Source organism: Daucus carota, chromosome 4 (assembly GCF_001625215.2).
Source record: "Daucus carota subsp. sativus chromosome 4, DH1 v3.0, whole genome shotgun sequence".
Classification (NCBI taxonomy): Eukaryota; Viridiplantae; Streptophyta; class Magnoliopsida; order Apiales; family Apiaceae; genus Daucus; species Daucus carota.
The window spans coordinates 41,283,530-41,303,434 of record NC_030384.2 but is presented as its reverse complement, the minus strand read 5'-3'; the positions used below and the strand labels follow the sequence as shown (position 1 = coordinate 41,303,434).

Sequence of the window (19,905 nt, the reverse complement as noted above, 5' to 3'; positions counted from 1 at the left end):
TATTATTTTTTCTAAATAAAAAAATTTCATTTGAATTTTTATACACAAAAAGAAAATGTAAATATAGATGACTTTTTATGTATGTATAATAAATTATATAAAATTTTAAAATTAAATTAAAAAAACTGATGTCTTGTGCTGCAGGTGACATTCATGTCAGTTATGAAGTAACCATGGTTAGAGATTCATTAAAATTGGGTTATGTCAAATTGATTTTGTATTACTTAGTTGCATTATTCTGCAACAAAAACAGTTTTATGGTTAAAATGAAAAAATCACATAAGTTTAATAGTTTTTTTGGTAATTAAGTCAATTCGAATAAAATGTTATCTATGAAGTCAAGTTTTATTAGTTATTACTAGCAATCTATAATAGGTTTACAAGTTTTTCCCAATGTGTTTGTGCGACTCTGCAGAGACTGATTTCCTGTTGAAAATCATTGATGAATTTGACAAAGAATGAAGGGTCAAAATCAGATAACGTGTAAAAGTATTATAGTACAGGACATTTATGCCACGATATTAATGCATTCTGAGATAAATTTCGTTTTACGATTGTTATATATGTATCCCGTTTAAAACATGGAAAGGTGGATAAGAAAACAACTTTCATAACGACTGCGATTATTCATATATGAGATTTACTGTAGTAATAAAGAATAGCGCAATAAATTCCAGCTCGTTAGTACTCCCTCCGCGTCAAAAAAACCTTTCTCGTTTAATATGTCGGGATTGTTCATGACATGAGACAAATTATTAATTTACGTCTGATTTATAAGACTAAATATAATCATGATTGATCTCGTTGGTTTCGTATTTATGAGTAATTTAACACGGTGAAATTTTTATATTTAATACTGATATGAAATTAAAATATTAATGATAAAAAATGTGTGTTAATAAACATGAAAAAAGCAAACTAGAAAAAATATTTTGGGACGGAGGAAGTAACGAATAGTCAATCTTACAACGTTAATTAATTGATTCATTCACACTCACGATAAGGTCCCGTTCCTACGTACAGTTATAAATACCTTGTGCTTCCTTTACCTCTTCATTCCATTTTTGTATCTCATGGCGATCTCCAAGAATTTTCCTGCTTCCACTCTTCTTCTTATTATTTCTTTTCTTGTAATTCTGCAGCTTCATTACAGTGATGAAATATCGGTACACATCCCTGTTTCTAGTTACATCTTTACAATATTCAGTGCTAAAATGTCCCACTAATTTTTATCCAAGACTGGTATATGTTTCGATATTTATTTTTCGACATTAATCTTTTATCATATATCTTCTTTGAATTCTGTCTAGATGAACGCTGAAGGCTTTGAGAGTTCTCCGGCATCCGCACCAGCACCAACACCAATCCCCTCAAGCCCTCTGTCCCCCAAAATAGGTACGTACAATCATCTGTGAGATGCGTGTTTGTGTGCAAGTTCAAATAGACGTACGTGTTACGTGACCAGTTCTCCTCCTAATATCTTCGAGATTTTAATAGAAATGATTATTTACAGATTGCGGCGAGAGATGCTCAGAAAGATGCAAGTTGTCATCAAGGCCTAATCTGTGTCATAGAGCGTGCGGGACTTGTTGCGCCCGTTGCAACTGCGTGCCTCCGGGCACTGCGGGCAATCAAGAGGTCTGCCCTTGCTACGCTAACATGACGACTCATGGTGGCCGAAAGAAGTGCCCTTAATTTACAATTCTGCCATATGTATGTGTCGTGTTATTCACTCAGCAAAATGTTTGTGCAGTACGAAAATAGACTTCATTCTATTTGTTGTTTAACAGATATAATTGCTTCTTTGTTATTTATCCTTCAATATAAATGAATGATGTTGAACACCAGTGTCTCGTATTTGTTTTTGTCTTTTTTTAAATCTAAATTCTTGTAATTGTTTTCTATGGGATATTTCTTAGTTTGTTGATAGAGCCTACAAGAACAAATCAAGGACATAGCAAAACGATATATTTGAAGAGAAGAACAAAAAACTTAAACAAATCCTTCATTAAATTTGTAACAGCAACACGAGGAGAAGAACAAAAATTGGAAGCAGAATATCTACTCCTTCCGAGTTTTTTTGAAACCAAACGGATGAGAAAAGCATCAGATCAAAGTAAAAAGGTCATTTCACAAAAAAGTCTTCTGGATTCCTGTTACTCCCTCTGTTTTTTTTATATGACAGTTATGACTTTTATTCTAAAAAAAATAAATTAAACAATAATATTTTTACACTATCCGATCAAAGCACTTAAAAGTGTGTGTCAAAAGTCAAAACGTCATATAAAAAAAACAAAAAGAGTAAAAAAGAATATTGGAGAGGGAAAATATGTTACTCCTATTCATTACCAGCTGTCAATTTACAGGTGGCATAGAATATTCATTGAAACAATAATATCAAATTCGTAACTAAAATATTCATTGTTAAAGATATCATAAAAGCATCTCTCGCAGAATTCTAAGAAGTCGTTTGGTCCGTGAGTTTCTAGAATCACGCATGGGGTTTGTCCATTCCAAACCAATATCTAGTGTTTGGTTGAGAAAAATAAAATCTGAAACCCATACCTCAAACCTCCAAAGTATGGGTTTTTGATACCTAAGTAGGGAGGTGGGTATGAGATGGAGGTATGAGATATATTTAATTTTTATTTTTTTGTCTCTCTTTAAGTAATGATATATCAATGTTTGATACAAAATTAAATCAATGATGCAAAAATATATGTCAATAATAATTTTATTAATATTTTTAATTAATATATATTAATAACTTATTTTTTTATAAAAATTGTATATATTGATTCTGGCACTCAACCAATCACATGATATCAGATATAATACCTCAAACTCATACCAGCTTAACCTGATTCCTCATTCCAACCCGATACCACTCCTCGGACCAAACGGCCCCTAAGGGGTTCTCTAAATATGTAGTATGTACTCCCTCCATCCCAAATTAGATGAGCTCGTTGACTTCGGGCACGCACTTTAAAGTTCATTGACCGCATAGCTATATTACTTATTTTTAAAATTTTATTTTTGCAAATAAAAATTTAAATATGAAATTTTCGTTTACAAAAAAAAATTAAGAAAATAAATTTCGGAACGAGACGGTCAATGCACCTTAAGTTACGTGCTCAAAGTCAAATAACTCATCTAATTTGGGATGGAGGGAGTATATTTTAAAGGATTACTACATTTTGTTGAATAGGAACTCCAACAGCATTTCTTATTTACTCCCTCCATCCCATTTTAGTTGTCACATTTGGTTTTGTGCCGGTCAAAGTGATCAAAGTTTGACTGAAATTTATTAATATTTTATCAATTAAAAAAAATATATCACCGCAAAATTTTTTAATTCTATTTTAAAATGTAATTTTCGATTTTTTAAAATAATGAAAGAGTGACTTATAATCTTTGGTCAAAAATTAGTCAATTTGAACAACAAAAATAGAATCGTGACAACTAAAATGGGACGGAGGGAGTACATTGTTTGTAGTTATTATAACAATATTCAACTTGAGCACGGTTGGATAGCTCAGGTGTTAAGAGTTTATCTTATGTCGTCTAAACTGTTGAAGATGATCTAATATTATATTTAATGAATCTATTAATAACATATTCTATTTTAAATACATGTACCATTTTAAATTAAAATACAATTTTTAATATGAAACCATTTTCGGAACCAAAATGTATACGGAAAAAGGATAAAATATTAAATATAAAACTTATCCTAAATTATAATAGTCGAGCATAGAGCTAGCATAATTTATAGTCCATATGTTAGATATAATATCAAAAGACTTGAATATATTGGTTCTTATCGATAATATATTAAATTTTATTTCTATAATATTATATATTTAAAACATAAATAAAAATAAATCCTGACAGAAAATCCGATTATGGTGTTAGATATAATACTAAAAGAATATTAATAAGCTCAATTCTCATGAACAACATATTAAATTTTAAATTTTGTAATACTATATATTATAAATATATTAAAATCCTACAGTTATATATATTCTGTTTTAAAATTGTTAAATATACATATATAATTGAAATTACAGAATAAAAAAAAATTATAATTAATACTGTAAATAACACGAGATTATTTCTCTCAGAAATCCATGCACAAACATTGATGTAAAAATAAACAGCGGGACAATGTAAGGAACGACGTTCAAACAAAGCAAAGCGTGTGGAGTTTCCTTCTAAGAAAGAACTCTCTAGACGCAGTTTTTGGATTCCTCTCCAAGCCACCCCATCCCTGTGTATATATACATATTCCTGCCCTGCCCCAAACATCAACAAATATTTCATCAAAAATCTCAACTTAGCAGCTCTGATTATAATCTTTCTTCTTACAACTAATTCGAAAATATGGCGGAATCAGGAACAGAAGCCTTTCCGGAACTGGGAGCGCATTGCCAGCACTCTGATTGCAATCAGCTCGATTTCCTTCCCTTCAAGTGTGATGCATGTCTTAAGGTCTTCTGTCTGGAACACAGAACTAGCAAATCGCATCAGTGTCCGAAGCCCGATCACAACAACAGAAGGGTGGTTGTTTGTGAGACTTGCTCCATGTCGATAGAGATCACGAATGGTGAAGACAATGAGAAGGCGATCCAGGAGAAACATGAGAGGTCAGGAGATTGTGACCCCAGCAAGAAGAAGAAGCCCACCTGTTCTGTCAAGAGGTGCAAGGAAATTTTGACCTTTTCTAATACTAGCACCTGCAAGACTTGCCAGACCAGAGTGTGTCTCAATCACCGGTTTCCAGCGGACCACGCCTGCAAAAACAGCAGTATTTCATCAGCCAGGGTTAGCCGCGAAACAAAAGAGAAGTTTTTGGTCGCGATGGCCTTGAGGAATGGTAAAAGCTGTGCAAATAAGGACGGTGGTTCTTTGTCTACTCCTAGGAATCCCTCTGTGAAAGCTTATTAAGATTTCTGTATTCCATATATACTTTGATAACTACCTTGTTTCAAGAATTGAAATCTATTGCAATCCCTGTGATTCTATTTCTAAAAAAAGTTATTTGGGCAGCAGATATGAAACAGATACGCCTCTTTTCTGTTCTGATTTCTAACAATGTAAACATTGCTAGCATAAATTTGCTCTTCACATATTTCCAACAACAGGCTAATAAAGAACTTATCACAAGTACCTAAATGTAAAAACCAAATACGCAGAAGTGGTTGATAGAAATTTTCTTCGTCTGTCACTTGTTCATATCGTGGTGTATTTATGCCTCTAGCAAACCTTTACAATCCAGATACTACGTACAACTTGCAATTGAGCTAATGTTTTCTCTTGGACCGGGGGAGCATAGCAACTAGCAAAGAGAATCATGTTTAATTGATCCCTGCAGATAAAGAAACCTTATAAGACAGCAGCTGCGATTTCTGTGAAAACCATAAAAAGGAACTTAAATAGCAATAACAAAAAAGAAAAGGAAAACAAGTTCACCATATAATCATCCAAAAAATAGCAGGGAAGCTGATAGCAAGATGTCCAAACTATGGGTGTTGTGCTCTCCAAACTTCCTTTAGGCATTAGTTTAGACTTGAGAGCCTTTCTGTGGCAGATCTTTCAGCAGATAATATACAACAGAGTACAAGTAATAGTAGCACTTATACTTTTGGGGACCCTGTAATCAACAGGATGCAACCTTTATTGCTTGAAACAACATAAGTGGACAGAGTTGAAGTGCGCCTATTTAGCACCTCCTGCCTCAGATAGCCTCATAAGGCAAGAGGTGGGCACCTCTTTGAAGACGAGACACTGTGCCTCAGCCCAAGCAAGGAAGTTGAGTCACTTGCTTAGGCGGATCAGAATGTGCCTAGACGTGTCTTTAATATTACCAGGGACTGAGGGCGTAATATATCTATATAAACATATAAACCCACACAAACACACACAAGCATAACATCTATCATGCTTGGCTTGGATTGGCTTGTTATAGAATCAATTCAAGATCTTGGGGATAGTTGTAAGCATGATTGGTATCAACCTTTTACCTAACAAATGTAAACTCTTTCTTATTCATCATGACATGTTTTACATTGTCATCTATTATAATAGACAGATATGAGGACCTGAAATCAGTATTGTTGTGGGTATCACATATCGTTTGTCGGATAGATTCTCTCATTGGGCACTCTACCTCTAAACTGTTTTATGTAACTCCAACCATCCATTAGATTGTTGCATACTGAGCTAAAAAGTTATATCTATCGCAACATCATTATTAGCATGAAAACTCTTCCAGGACTTCAACTTTGAGGTGCCAACTTTTTTTTTGGAGTTGGGTTGCCGGTGCTTAAACTTTAACTTTGCTGCAAGTTCTCACTAAAAATCTCTTAAAATTTTAAAATCAATGATTATTTTATCACAGTTCGAAATTTCCATTGCCTTGAACGAAACCATGGAGATTCGAGCTCATTGGGGTAAATTGTGGGGAGTTTTAGATTACAGACATGCTTAAACAACCAAACTTATAATCCAAAGATAATAATATGATAGTTAAAAAGGTTGCCAATTCCACCGTCCCATCGACAGCACAGACATTTTCCGTTGGCATAGTTGTAGGATGTATGTAAATTTCTGAGTTCAACATTACAGCGAGGCAACATGAAGACTATCATCATCAAAAGAGACAATGATGTTCTAATAATGCAATAACAAATATAAAGTGAAAGTGTCGATAAACAAACTTAAAGTAAAAGAATTCAGACAAGTGCAAATGAGCTTCAACCACTTTGCAATTCACTAAAAAAAAGAATATGTTAGGAGTAGGTGGGAATAGAAACGAACCTATATGTAGGAGAGAGTGGTGTTGCAGGAAGGGTAAGGAAAACAGAAGAGGCCAATCTCTCCATCTTCTTTTCTAGGGCTGTAAACATAGTCCAGACTCCATAGAGATGCTGAGCAATTTTCTCTCGACAACCGAACCGACCCTGATTAGAATTTCGGGTCAGAGTAAGGATCTTTTGTTTTTGTTTCTCCTTTCGATTCCAATGAGTCAATTGGGTCGACCAAGTTTAAAAAAAATATTTTATGTTTAAAGTAAAGAATTAGAGCATCTCCAATAAACTCTTTATTTGAGTTTTTAAATTAAAAAATAAAGAGTCATGCCAAATTTTGAGCTCCAATAGACTATTAGAGGTTCTTTAAAAACTTAAGAGTCTCTTCTCTCTCCTCAATTGTAGGAGCCTTTAGATAACTCTTAACTAATATTTTATTATAAGTTTGTTCCACTTATTCTCTTTCTTTCCACTTTCTTTTATCTTTTTATGAGTTCAATGTACCTTTAATAATATAAAAATAAATAAAGAGTGGATATAAAGAACATTGTTGGAGTACATGTATACTAAATTGCTAAGAGCTAATAATTTATATTATATTTAAGAGTGATTCTAAGAATTTATTGGAGATGCTTTTAGAGTAAAAGTGAGAAGTAAATAAGTTATCAGAGTGTTTGAAGAAGAAATCGAAGTTGTGAGAGAAAAGATAGCAAACGGATAAGAAAAGCAGAAGTCAGAAGCAGAAATAACTTCCGGTTCCCAATGACTTCATGCTAGAAATAGCTTCCGGTTCCCACACAGCCCCATGCTTTTCTACTCATTTTCTAGAGTGTTGGAGTATTGATGAGAGCATCTCCGGTGCGCGGCCGCTGCAAAGATGGACTAAATTGGATGTCATGAAAATCGCGAGATATTTTGTTCTTTCTTATAATAATAAATAATAATGATTATATTCATTGGTTATATACTTATATTTTAAAAACAATGTATTATTAAAATTTTAATAATACATATTATTAAAATAATGTATTATTAATATATGTATATTGTTATAAATAAAATATATATTATTTTAATATGATAATTGGTGACGTGATGTTTGCCACAATATTAAAATTAAAATTACAAACTTTTTAAGCGCAGTATGCTTTTGGAATGCGAGATTTTGAGTAAATTATAGATATATAATTGTTATCATGACAACTCATTTTTTAGTAAGAGAGATTTTATATAGTTGGAGTTGCTCTTACCTCTTTGTCGTTTATGTCAGCGTCTCGTAAAATATAGTTTCATAATTTTTTCTCGTATTTCTTCAAAAAAAATTAATATACATATTTAAAATTAAATTATCAAACTATATTTTATATGCATCTTAAAATACGTTTCAAACAGTGTCACAATTTTTTTCTAAGAAAATGAGAGGGGTCATAAAAGTATAAATTTTCAACCTAACCATAAATAATATCTTTTATTTTTAAATATGTTGTTTAATTTATTATTTTAAATAATTTAAAAATTATTACGAGTTAATTACTGACATATTTCAAATTCTAATAATCATCAAGCTCACTATTTTATTCAGTAGTTATGAAAGTTTATATTATACCATAATCTGACGTTATTTGATTCAAAAGAAGTAATTATGATATTATTTATATTTACGGATTAATTGTATAAGAATTTTAACATAAGTTTTTATAACAACAAAAAAATACATTTATTCAACACATCAAATACAAATTTGTACACATAAGTAGTTTTTTTTATTTATCGTTTATTTATCTAATTTACAACTTAATTATCCAGATTGGATAAATCAATCGAATCAAAGTCTTAATAATAGGAAAGTGTAAAACCGGTCCTGGTCCTGGTCTAGAGCAGTTCATATGAGACGAATGAGACGGCCGTGAGTGACCGTGACTGACCTTCTTTAAATCTTTACCATTGAAAATTACATTGTTCCCCCACACGCAAGACAAATCTCAGATCTTCCCTTTCTTCTTCTTTCTTGCATCAAGATCCAATCTTTCTTCATTCCCACCGAAAACCCATCCGAGATATATAATAAAAATGGGTGAATTATTGACATACACCATTGCAGGAGGAGGCTTCATTCTGATTGGTGGGTGGGAAGCCATTCTCTCCTCTTCTGAGACTCTCAAATCTCCTGATACTTCTGATGATTCATCGTCTAAATCACACTCCCTTACCTTCTTGTTCATCTCTCTCCTCTCTTTTTTCTTCATCGTCAACTCTTTTTTCTCCTTGTTTGATGCCCTCAATTTGGATGATCATACTGGCCTTGTTCTTCAATTAGAGGTAATTTCTATTGCTGCCCTTTTCTTGCTCTACTCTGTTTTGGGTTTCTTGAATCATGTTAAAAGAAGCCCCTTTTCGTTTCCTTTGCCATTGCTTAGTTTGCTTTGTTTGTTTGCGTTTGTGGAGGAGTTTATTATGTTTTATTTGCAAAAGAAAGACCCAATTGGTATTGAGAATAGGTACTTTGATCTTTTACTTGTGCCGATTAGTGTTTGTGTGTTTGCTACAATGCTTGAGCTTAAAAACCCCGATTCGGGTTTTCCACGGTTGGGGCGTGCCATTGGGTTGATTTTGCATGGAATGTGGTTTGTGCAAATGGGTATTTCGTTTTTTTCGGATTTGATTGTACATGGATGTAATTTGCATGAAAAGAGTAGAGGGAATTTTACGATTAGGTGTAAAGGACATCCGGAGTATCATCGAGGTAAGGCGATTGCCACACTTCAGTTTAATTGTCATCTTGCTTTGCTTGTGGCTTTTGTCGTGGGAGCTTATGCAGTTGTGTGTAAAAAGCATGGGGTGAGGAAGGAGTCTACTAGGTATAGACCGATAGGTGCTGAAATGTTGCAGATGGATAGTACTGCTCAGTTTACACTGGACTCTGATGATGAGGGTGATGAGATTGAGAATAAAATCAAGAATGATGCGATGGTACCGATGCACAAGGCTCTTACTGTGGTGCAGGACGTGGGTGCTAATGGTTATGGTTCTCGTCATTGAGGAGGTACACGCGATGTGTTTATATTGAATATAGAATATAAAATCTGTTATTTTATCAAAGGTTAGAAGAGAAGAATGTAACTAGAGTTGGAGTTGTATAAATTGTTAATTTTGTTATTCTTATTTTTGTTATGCACTATCCTAGTGTGATGTGGTAGTTATCAAATTTTCATCTTGTATGGGCTGATAACATCAATGGGTATTTAATTTGGCTTTTTTATCCCCTTCGTATAATTTAATAAAGCACATACTTGTTGGTTATGAAACTAGGACTTCTGTTATGTAACTGTTTGATTTGTCAATCAGATCTCTATCTAGCATTAACTACGTTGTACAATATTGTTTAATGATGATTTTGAAGGGTATATAATATGTAAAATATATAATCCCGTTAACCAAGATGTTCATAACTCATAACTGGGCACTAACGTTACATATTTAAGCAATGTAGTAGCTTCCTGAGTTTCTCTGAAGCCGAAGGCTTTTAAGGTGTGTGTATATACAACCTTATTGGGTCTATTTATCTATTTAATTAGAAGTAGGTCTTTGTATTGAATGTTTGATGCTCCACAACCTTTTTCATCTTAAAGCTCATGTCAGTAAGTTCACCCACTTTATAGTCAACTATCATATTTGATATGAGCACGATTGGATAGCCCAAGTGGTGGGTTTATCTTCTGTTGTCCCCGGAGATCCGGGTTCGACTCTGGCTCATCCGAATAGTATTAGAACAGATACTAATTTGTAAGGCATATAAGCCTCCATTGTCAAAAAAAAAAAAAAAAAAAAAAATCATATTTGAGATATCTGGTCACTCATTACTTCTTATTGGATCTCCCATATGTCGATGTAGATTGTAGTGAAATAATATTCCTCACATTATTTGATGTTGATGTTTAATTTATTTATAGCGAAGTTGACATATTTATGACTACTATTATGTTTCTGATAAGTCAAATGTATATGTACAAGGGTAGGGACGAGGAATTGAACCTATGACCTTTGTAATGGGAGGATTGCATTTGCCACTAGGCTAAACCCCCTAATGAAGTAGACAACGTTGATTTTTTAAAAGCTAAATTTGTGAAAAGCTCAGACATGGAGGTTAATGTAGGGTGTATGTTTTAGCTATATCCGTGATCAAGATTTTTACTCTGGGAATACTATTGTCCTTGTAATTGTTATGTTTTAATTTTTTGCATATTTGTTATGTAAATTATACTTTCAGAATTTACTTGGAAGTGGCCACCAACCCTTATCATTAGGGTGAGATACTTATATTACTTAAATCACATATCTATGTGATGCTTGTGCAGTTTAAATATTTTGTTGATCCGAGAATTTGATTGTTGAGTAAAGTACAGTAGTGCATTCCTGAAGTAGGCAGCTCTCTTTTCCTCTGTTTTCTTTGTGCTAAATTACAGGATTGGAAGCACTGCTTTAGATAAATGTTTCTTGGTTCCATATATATATATATATATACATGATGGTAATTTCAAGATGCAGAATAAAGACTCATTGCCGGACCTCGACAAAAGATTGCTAAGCTTGGTTAAACAGTACATGCATCTAGAGTTGATGTTAGTCAGGCCACATGAATGTTTGACTCATATCAGCCTTTATATTTCCTCTCAACCAAATAGCAGTTATGATAGTTTCCCATGTGTGACTGAGTAGTGTAGTGGAAGGCTAGTTTTGACCTTCTGTGTCAGGGTGATTGTACTATTTTTGTCTTTCAGTGCTATCTTTCCGAATCTGATTGACAAGCCACGAGTGTCATGTCTCCCGGTCTCTTAAAGGAAAAGGATTAACTATTTGTTGTGTTAGCTCAGGATTTCCTGGGGATGGAAAATATCTAGATTGTAGGGTTCATACAGCGAGGGTTGCAGTCTCAGATTTTATAATAGTACCTTGTGTGTGTGTGCGTGTTTGTTTTTTTTTTTTGGGGGGGGGGGGGGGGGGGGGGGGTTGTACTTTTTGAGGACCGTCTTCTCTGTCTCAAGGATCCGAGTGACTAAGCCGGAATTAACTGTGATGAAATTGGCAGTGTTATTGGGGGTATTCATGTGCGTGGAATTTTCCAAACATTTGACTAGACTAATAAAAAGGAGAACTGTGACTGTGACTCTGTGAGAGACAAATGTGTGGGTGTTTTTCCTTTGCCATAGAAGGCTCCTGGAGTCCTGTTTCTTTTCAGTAGTGTGTTGGTGTTTCTTTCTGGGAGTGTGGGTTAAGAACTTTGGGTTGTAATATAGTCGCGGGCCGCAGAAACAAGCAGGACTTACAGCTTAGGTAAACCGAAACAATTAGGAGCGGTGACATGCAGTTATATATAATCTAATATGGAATTGCTTGTCTTTGCCCATACTCAATAGATAGTCCCTCTTCTTCCTAAGCAGATCGAAAACGACGGGGAATCCTGGCCTTACGTATCAAGTAATTTATCTGCAAAGATAGAAGTGCGATGAAGGAGAAAGGAGAATTGGTCATCAGTTTCAAACGGGTATTCATCGCTTGTAGAATATAACCTCGCCCAAATTTAAGTTATCTAAAGTTCTAAACATTACTCAGAACTAGCAATTTAGTTAGATTTTAGAAGTTGATCATTACATACATGTCTTATACATGGGCTGATGGGCACCTCAAAGTGGTCATGGATTTAGGGTCCTACAACCCCTCAATCGAGCATTTTCATAAAACAACTTGTTCGTCTGTGTTTAAAATCATTTTTGATTTAAATTCAAAAAATATTTATTATATAATAAACTAAAAATGAGTTTAAAATTAAAAAGTAGATCATAAACTAACTTAAAACAAGAATTGTATTTTTTTTAAAACTGTATCTTACTTTATAATATTTTTATATAAAAATAATTTTACCATCCAAATAAATAATCTATCAAATTTGTTTTTATTATATTGTTTTTAATAACTCTTAAATTATTTGAAATTTGAAATTATCTAAATAAATAGTTTAAACTGTGAATCGGGCTCTTAATTTTCTCGTAAACCAATCTAAATCAACCCACACAAAAAAAACCCTATCTAAATCATCTGTAAATATATGACATATGGCGGGGATATGGAGTCTTTCGCTGAGAAAGTAGATCTGTGAGAAAAATCGGCTCGAGGCAAATACCATAATGCATTTCTTTTCTCTCTCTTTTTTTTTTCTCCGAACATGTATGATTTTCTTGTAGATGTTTTTGGCAATATACGAGTTTGCAGCCAAATGTCAATATATGACAAAATTATGCATTTTGTCATTCAAGATGCAACTTAAACTTTTTTGGAAAACGTAGAAAAAGGTCGATTTCAATCGTTGTAAAATTGCAGATAATATTCTTACCAATAAACTGCAGATATATTAATTTACCTCGTAAGTGCTGACTCTTGATCAAAATTACAATTTACCTTTACATTGTCACCATAAGTAAAAAAGAGAGTTCATCGAAATTTGCAAGACTAATTTGGCTGTGTGCTCTCTTTTAAGCATCAGGCAACAATATAGCAGCACACGTTGCAATCCGACTAGAAAATGGTTAATGAAATGATCCATCATCGCCTTAAACTTCTGCATAAATTAAAGCTTCTTCCTTGTTGAATTTACAAGGAGATCTAAGGTATGTTAAAAAAGGAAAAAAAAATAACAGAGCTGCATCTGCGGCTTGAGTAGTACGGAAATGGATGAGAACTCCGGGGGTCAAGTGTGAAGGAGTATTACAATACACCCTAACCTGCCTAAGAATTTTGGCTAGAAACTTGCCAACTAGCTCCATAACCCCCTTGGTGAAATCTTATCACCGTCTCTTCAACTTGTATTAGCGTCCGGGAGCGGGTGAGGTTCGAACCCATGAACCAAGGAACCTTAAAATCAGGGCAAGGCCCGGTTTCCACTGGGGCAGCTCTCTGAAGAGCTGGAGTTGAGAAACTAACTAGACAAAATCAGAGATTCAATGTACATAAATTAATGACGACTCAGATGTACATGAATCATAAAGCCAGATTCTTTGTTTCAGTTGCTTCATTCACCACATTTGCACACCAAAACCAATTACAACCGAGGATCTAGGGCTCAACTGAGATCTTCTGTATTAGAATGCACAGTGCGTTGGAGACATGTTGTCTATTAATTTGGGACGGTCTTTGAATGTATGAAACATCAGAACAAGGTTGATGTAGCGGATGTGAAAGTTCTGAGTCTGACCAACAGAAGATATGGGCACAAAAGGTTATTTGTCGTTTAACCCCTACCATTAACAGAAGCGAGTAGAAACTGCAAGCTATTCCTTTAGTTCCAATATAAAGCTAAGCAAAAGCAACTATCAAGTCCCTATCTCCATGACCATGAGCATGCCATCTAAGCTGGCGGCAATCTGACATCACCTAAAAGCTGCTAATCCAGGGTACAACTAATATTACATATTTGCTAATTCATACTTAGAAACACAACTCTGTAATTCTTCTTTAACCCATGTCACTTATAGTAACGTATATTTTATTTTCGTGGTGATTGGTAAGACTGGCAGGAGATGTAATTGTTTGAAAAGATAAAGGACAAGGAAGAAGCTGTTGAAGTATGGAAAAGCTGAGAACTTTGGAGGCCACCCGTGAGAGGAAGAACAACTTGGGAAAGAAACTTGAAAAACAGCGGAGATGGTGAAACTTACAGGGCAGAACCTCCTAGTTCTAATGTACTTAAATAAATCATTCCAGAATCTTTGTTTTAAGTTTTTATTCACCACATTCACCCCAAAACTAACTATGACCAAGAATGTATGGTTCAATTGAAAATTTTAGCTCTGAGTTTTCAACTAGATTGTGCAATGAGTGAGAGTTATATTTAATAGATTTCTGAGCATAATCAGTTGTAAAATTGTTTTAAATGGTATGTTAGTATGTCAAGAACTAAGACAACTCTGTATTATCTGGTCATGACGTACACATGGTCAATCAATTTTCAACAAATATATGTATGGATTTACGTAAGAGAATACAAGTCTGATGTAGCAGAAGAAAAAGTTAAGGCTAACTGCAGAGTATCATTTTAATCCTAACCGGAAAGAAACAAGAAAAAAGTAAACACCTCAATCTATGTCTTTTGGTCCAATATCAAGCTAAGCTAAAGCAACTATTACATTCCTATCTCAGTGAACTTTCCATCTGTTTTAACTACCATACCCCTAATATGTACAAATGTTCCTTAACAAATCTATTCAGGATTCAGTATTAAATGGAATAGATAGCATGGCAGGCAAATATACAAAGACATGTGCACGTAAAAACCTCCACCTAAGGAGCACAATATCCAGTATCATATAATCAAGGTGCATAGAACATAAATTTTAACGGAAAAAAACATAAAACTGAAACAAATACAACATGGGTTGCATAACTATTTCATTTAGAGAGTTGACGACAAGCAAATAGCTTGTGTGTCTTGAACTACAATTTTAAACATTTTACCCCAGGTAAAAGAAAACATGGGATGATGCAGAAAAAAGTTTACAGTTGGAACAGTTTATTTAAGTACGGGAAAAAACAATTAGCTAACGACCACACAACAATGGGAAACATATTAGACAAGTAATTAATTACTTGTCACATATTAATGACCGCTTGAGTGACTTGTTTGGGGGGCGAGGAAGCGGTGCCGGCCACATGGGAAGCACAACTGGGATCACCACACGCCAAGAGAGGTCTTCAACACCACCATCAACCTCACATGCGACATCCAACCGTTTAGCTCGAACATTATAAGTTACAATACAAGACCGTTCCACACAGCGCATATACACAACATTAGCATCAAATGGGTGGAATGACAGAGGAATAAAAGTTGCTGTTGGCAACAAGTTACTCAAACTCTCATCATCTGAGAATAGATCACTACGGGTTACCTGAAACTCCATAACCCACTCCCCTCTCTCATAATCTTCGAGCACCCACATGCTAAAACAGATGATTTCCGAGGGCTCCGGAGCTATTTCCAAATATCTCAGCTTTCCTTGACTAACATTGCATAACCGATACAGTCCGTCATGCTTCTCCTCATTATCAGTGTCACAGCCATCTGGAAACTGAATTAACCGGCATTGGTTACTATTCCCATATGGGTCGAAAGCTACCATCCCATGTTCGTGTACGAACCAATGCAATATCCCATTAAAATTGATGGGTCCAATGCCACGCCTGAGCAACCGAATCTTTCTGGGACAAACTAGCCTGTGAGCCGTCCACACACCAGTTTCGGAGGCAAACACCTCCAAATTGACAGAGAACGATTCCCCTAAAAGGCACTCCACACGGACAGCCCTATAGCTCATAACCATATTATTCTCATCGACCCTACTAACAAGCCCCTCACCAAAAAACACCGGGTGACGAATTAAAGCATTCTGCCTCCCCCTCGGAAGACTAACCCACTGCCTAGTCACCGGATCACAAACATAATAAACTAAAGGCCCCAACAAACAAAACATAACCAAACCATTACTCACCGCCAGGACCTTAAACTGGTCGGACATCTGCTGTTCCTCCAAACTGGACAGAAACAACACCGAAAACTCCCTCGAAACATAAACATCAGGCTTCAACCTTCTCAAAACCTCCTTAAACTCAGGCACATATACATAACGATAAAACAATCTAAAGGGTGAGGAAGCATTGAGCCTAGAAGACACATAAAACCTTGAAGACGAGGGATGCGAAATTAAATCCAACCAATTCTTACACACACACTTATATCTAAACAGGGATTTGACAGGCAACCTAATCAAGATCTCTAGCAAAGCAGACTCAGGAAAATTAGACAAATCATAAAACCAATCAAGATCCATAACAGACAATTCATTCTTGTCCTCGTCATTATCATCACCACTTAAAGTACCTGAATATGATGCAAAATAACGCCTGAACTCTTGTCTCCTCCTCCTTGATCTCCTCACTCTAGGCGGCGGTGGGGCGATTACTAAATCACGTGCGTCCATAACAATTGGGTCGTTGATTTCATTTGGGTGGTTGTGATTTTCTTCACCACCGTTAGCTCCGGCGGCTGCATCCATTTCTCTGAATTTTACACACAGACAAGACCCTAGGCTCGTATAAAATATCAGACAATGAGCTAGCTACTGTAACTCCAGTTAAAACTAAACCGTACTAAAGTGTATGTTGTTACTGCTTGTTACGGTGAATTTTGGAAACTACAGTATCTACACTTATCTACACTTACCTTGTTTTCTGTGGATTATCTGTGCAAGTAATAAATATTAAGATTTGTCAGCTTTTTTTCATTAAACTTACCCCAAGTGGATAAAGATTTTACTATGTCATTTCCTTTTTTTTCTTTTGGTGTGGAAGGAAAATCATGATACATTTACTTAGCACTGTATCTTTTTTTATATATTTATTTTGAAAATAAATATTATCATTATTTAAATATTTAATTTTTTGTAAATATTATTGTATATTTTAAGTTAACTACTTATTTGGAAAGTCTCAATCTATTTAAATTTTGAGTCAATATATATTTTTACATGTGCATATAAAATATTATAGTCATCCAAGTACAAATATTTAATTAAAATATTATATAAATTGATTTATATTATATTTTAGTAAACCTCAAAATTAAAGTAACTGATACACATTGTAGTGTAAATTTCTGTTTGTCAAAATTTTTATAAAAAAATTATCTCCTCTGTTTCCATCATTCTTTTTAGACCTTTTTTTAGAAGCCTCTTCCATTTTTTTTAATTTCAAAATTTATCAAAAATAGTGAAATTTTATAATTCAAAAATAGTGAAATTTATGATGCAAGAATTAAGTACATCAACTATATTACTCAGTTATATTCATTTAAATCTCAAAGTGCTCACTGAAATGAAGGGCTGGTATCAAATTAGTCATCAAACTTAACTGGGTATCACTTGAATCATTAAAGTCAAAATAAATATCAAATATATACCTCAAATATGTGCTCCAGAACTAAAAATTATATCTACGGAGTTCTATACATTTTTCTTGAATGCTACTACAAGCAAATGAAAAGTTATGAATTCTAGTATTTTAAATAATACAATGAGATTTTTAAAAAAATTTCTACTATTTAATTTTAATTTTGTAGTTATTTTTTAATTTAAATGAAAACAATTAGTAGATCACATTTTAAAAATATCATTATATTATCTAAAATACTAAAATTCATAACTTTTCATTTGGTTGTGGTAGCATTCAAGAAAAATATATAGAACTCTGTAGATATATTTTTTAGTTCTCGAGCACATATTTGAGGTATATATTTGATATGTATTTTGACTTTAGTGATTCAAGTGATACCCCGTTAAGTTTGATGACTGATTTTGATACCAGCCCTTCACTTCAGTGAGCATTTTGAGATTTAACCTTTTTATACATTGAATATCTAATGTCCCATCACTATAACCATTTTTATATTTTTTTCACTATTTTATAATTTTTATTAATAAAAGGAATATAAAACTAATTCTTATACTCTTATATAATGTTATTTCCACCAATTTACCTCATATTGTAAGTTTTTGTTTATTAGTAATTTTTCTAGAAATTACAAAACTGATTCTTATATTCTTATAAATAGAAAATGTTTAGACCATTTTTAATGGGTGTCACTCCTTAACTACTCCTTAATTGTATCTCATAAGATTTAGGAATTGTGCTACACAAACTCAACTACAACCATTCCTTTCTTGTTTATATTTTTCAGGCGAGAGAAATTGAAATTCTTGTATAAGGAAATCAAGCTATGCATGCTTTATGGACCGAAAGAAACAATAGGAAGCATGTTCATCTTCGTTTTTTACGCGAGATCATGGTAATTGTACGCAGCAAGCTGCATTCTTGATTCTTGTTTTAAATGGGTTTCAAAGAGATGGAGTTCTCAGGGCTCTACTGACTACAAGAATTTTCGCAAGCTGCAACAACAATTTCCGTCGGCAAATCACAAGTTCTGTCGGTAATCGAGAGTTGCGACGGAAATTGCTACAGAATATTCCGTCGCATAAATCACCGTAGGGAACGTATTACAACAGTTTTTTTCCGTTGGCATATTTGTGCGACGAATCAGCAACGGTCAACAACGGAAGTCTAGTTGGATTTTACACTTTCATGTACCTAAAATACCAACAGAATATCCGTCGCTAATCTTGCAACAGCTAATTACGATAGTAATTTCCGTCGGGAATTAGTGAAATTTAACAACGGTTAATAATAACGGAAAATTTTATGTCGGGAGCTATAAAAACAATAACAACATAATTTTTTGTCACAAATATAACAATAATTAATAACAACATAGATTTCCGTTGCTAATTTAGCGTTATTTGACAACTAAATACCAACAAAATTCCGTCAATACCTATTTTATTCTAATTTACTATAAACAAATTGACCAATCAAAATAAAATCAAAGCAACACAAGTCACCGCAAATAATTGAACCAAACACAATATTGTCAATAAATTCTTTAACCATTACAATTAACCAATTAACTGGTTAGGATGACTTAAGATTCCGAGTTTGAATATACGGTTGCAAGATACAGTTTGCCTGCTTTAAGTTAATATTACAATAAAAATCCATTGCTAACTCCGTCGGTATATATAAGCGGGAAAATTTTGCCGCGAAATTTACCGACAAGTGTATTCCGTTGCAATTTCCGTCACCAAATCCGTCACAATTTTGTTGGAACGGCTGCTTTATTCTGTTGGTAAACTTTCGTCGCTAAACCATTAGGAAAACGTTGTGAGTTTCGTTGTCAAAATTTCCCCAACAAGTCGTTATTCCGTCGGTATCTAACGACGGAAATATTTCCGTTGCCAAATTCCGTTGCAAGACTCGAAAATTCTAGTAGTGGATCTGATTTTGCTCATTTATCTAATGTTTTTGTTATGGGTATATCCATTTTCTATTTTTTCTGGTCTTCTTTGGAGAAAAGTTCTAGATATCACAAAACATATAAGTAAGACTCGTAATAATAAAATTGCAACAAGTGGATTCAAATAGTATTTTTTCTAAA

At 33.9% G+C, this 19,905-nt stretch overlaps 4 protein-coding genes across 4 annotated transcripts; 3 read left to right on the top strand and 1 right to left on the bottom strand.

The window, feature by feature from the left end:
* Window positions 1-1,003: 1,003 nt before the first annotated feature.
* On the top strand, window positions 1,004-1,847 carry LOC108217805 (gibberellin-regulated protein 11). The gene is made up of 3 exons (XM_017390695.2): window positions 1,004-1,166; window positions 1,311-1,395; window positions 1,514-1,847. The coding sequence occupies exons 1-3, from the start codon at window positions 1,074-1,076 to the stop codon at window positions 1,693-1,695; spliced, it is 360 nt and encodes a 119-aa protein (XP_017246184.1). The 5' UTR covers window positions 1,004-1,073; the 3' UTR covers window positions 1,696-1,847.
* A 2,376-nt stretch (window positions 1,848-4,223) lies between these two features.
* LOC108216211 (zinc finger AN1 domain-containing stress-associated protein 12) lies at window positions 4,224-5,088 on the top strand. The gene has a single exon (XM_017388906.2). The coding sequence runs from the start codon at window positions 4,387-4,389 to the stop codon at window positions 4,948-4,950; it is 564 nt and encodes a 187-aa protein (XP_017244395.1). The 5' UTR covers window positions 4,224-4,386; the 3' UTR covers window positions 4,951-5,088.
* Window positions 5,089-8,718: 3,630 nt separating this feature from the next.
* On the top strand, window positions 8,719-10,071 carry LOC108216104 (uncharacterized). The gene has a single exon (XM_017388786.2). The coding sequence runs from the start codon at window positions 8,883-8,885 to the stop codon at window positions 9,849-9,851; it is 969 nt and encodes a 322-aa protein (XP_017244275.1). The 5' UTR covers window positions 8,719-8,882; the 3' UTR covers window positions 9,852-10,071.
* Window positions 10,072-15,218: 5,147 nt separating this feature from the next.
* On the bottom strand, window positions 15,219-17,015 carry LOC108215722 (F-box protein At1g49990). Its single transcript, XM_017388276.2, has one exon. It carries the CDS (start codon window positions 16,913-16,915, stop codon window positions 15,446-15,448), a length of 1,470 nt encoding a protein of 489 aa, XP_017243765.1. The 5' UTR covers window positions 16,916-17,015; the 3' UTR covers window positions 15,219-15,445.
* Between the last annotated feature and the right edge of the window lie 2,890 nt (window positions 17,016-19,905).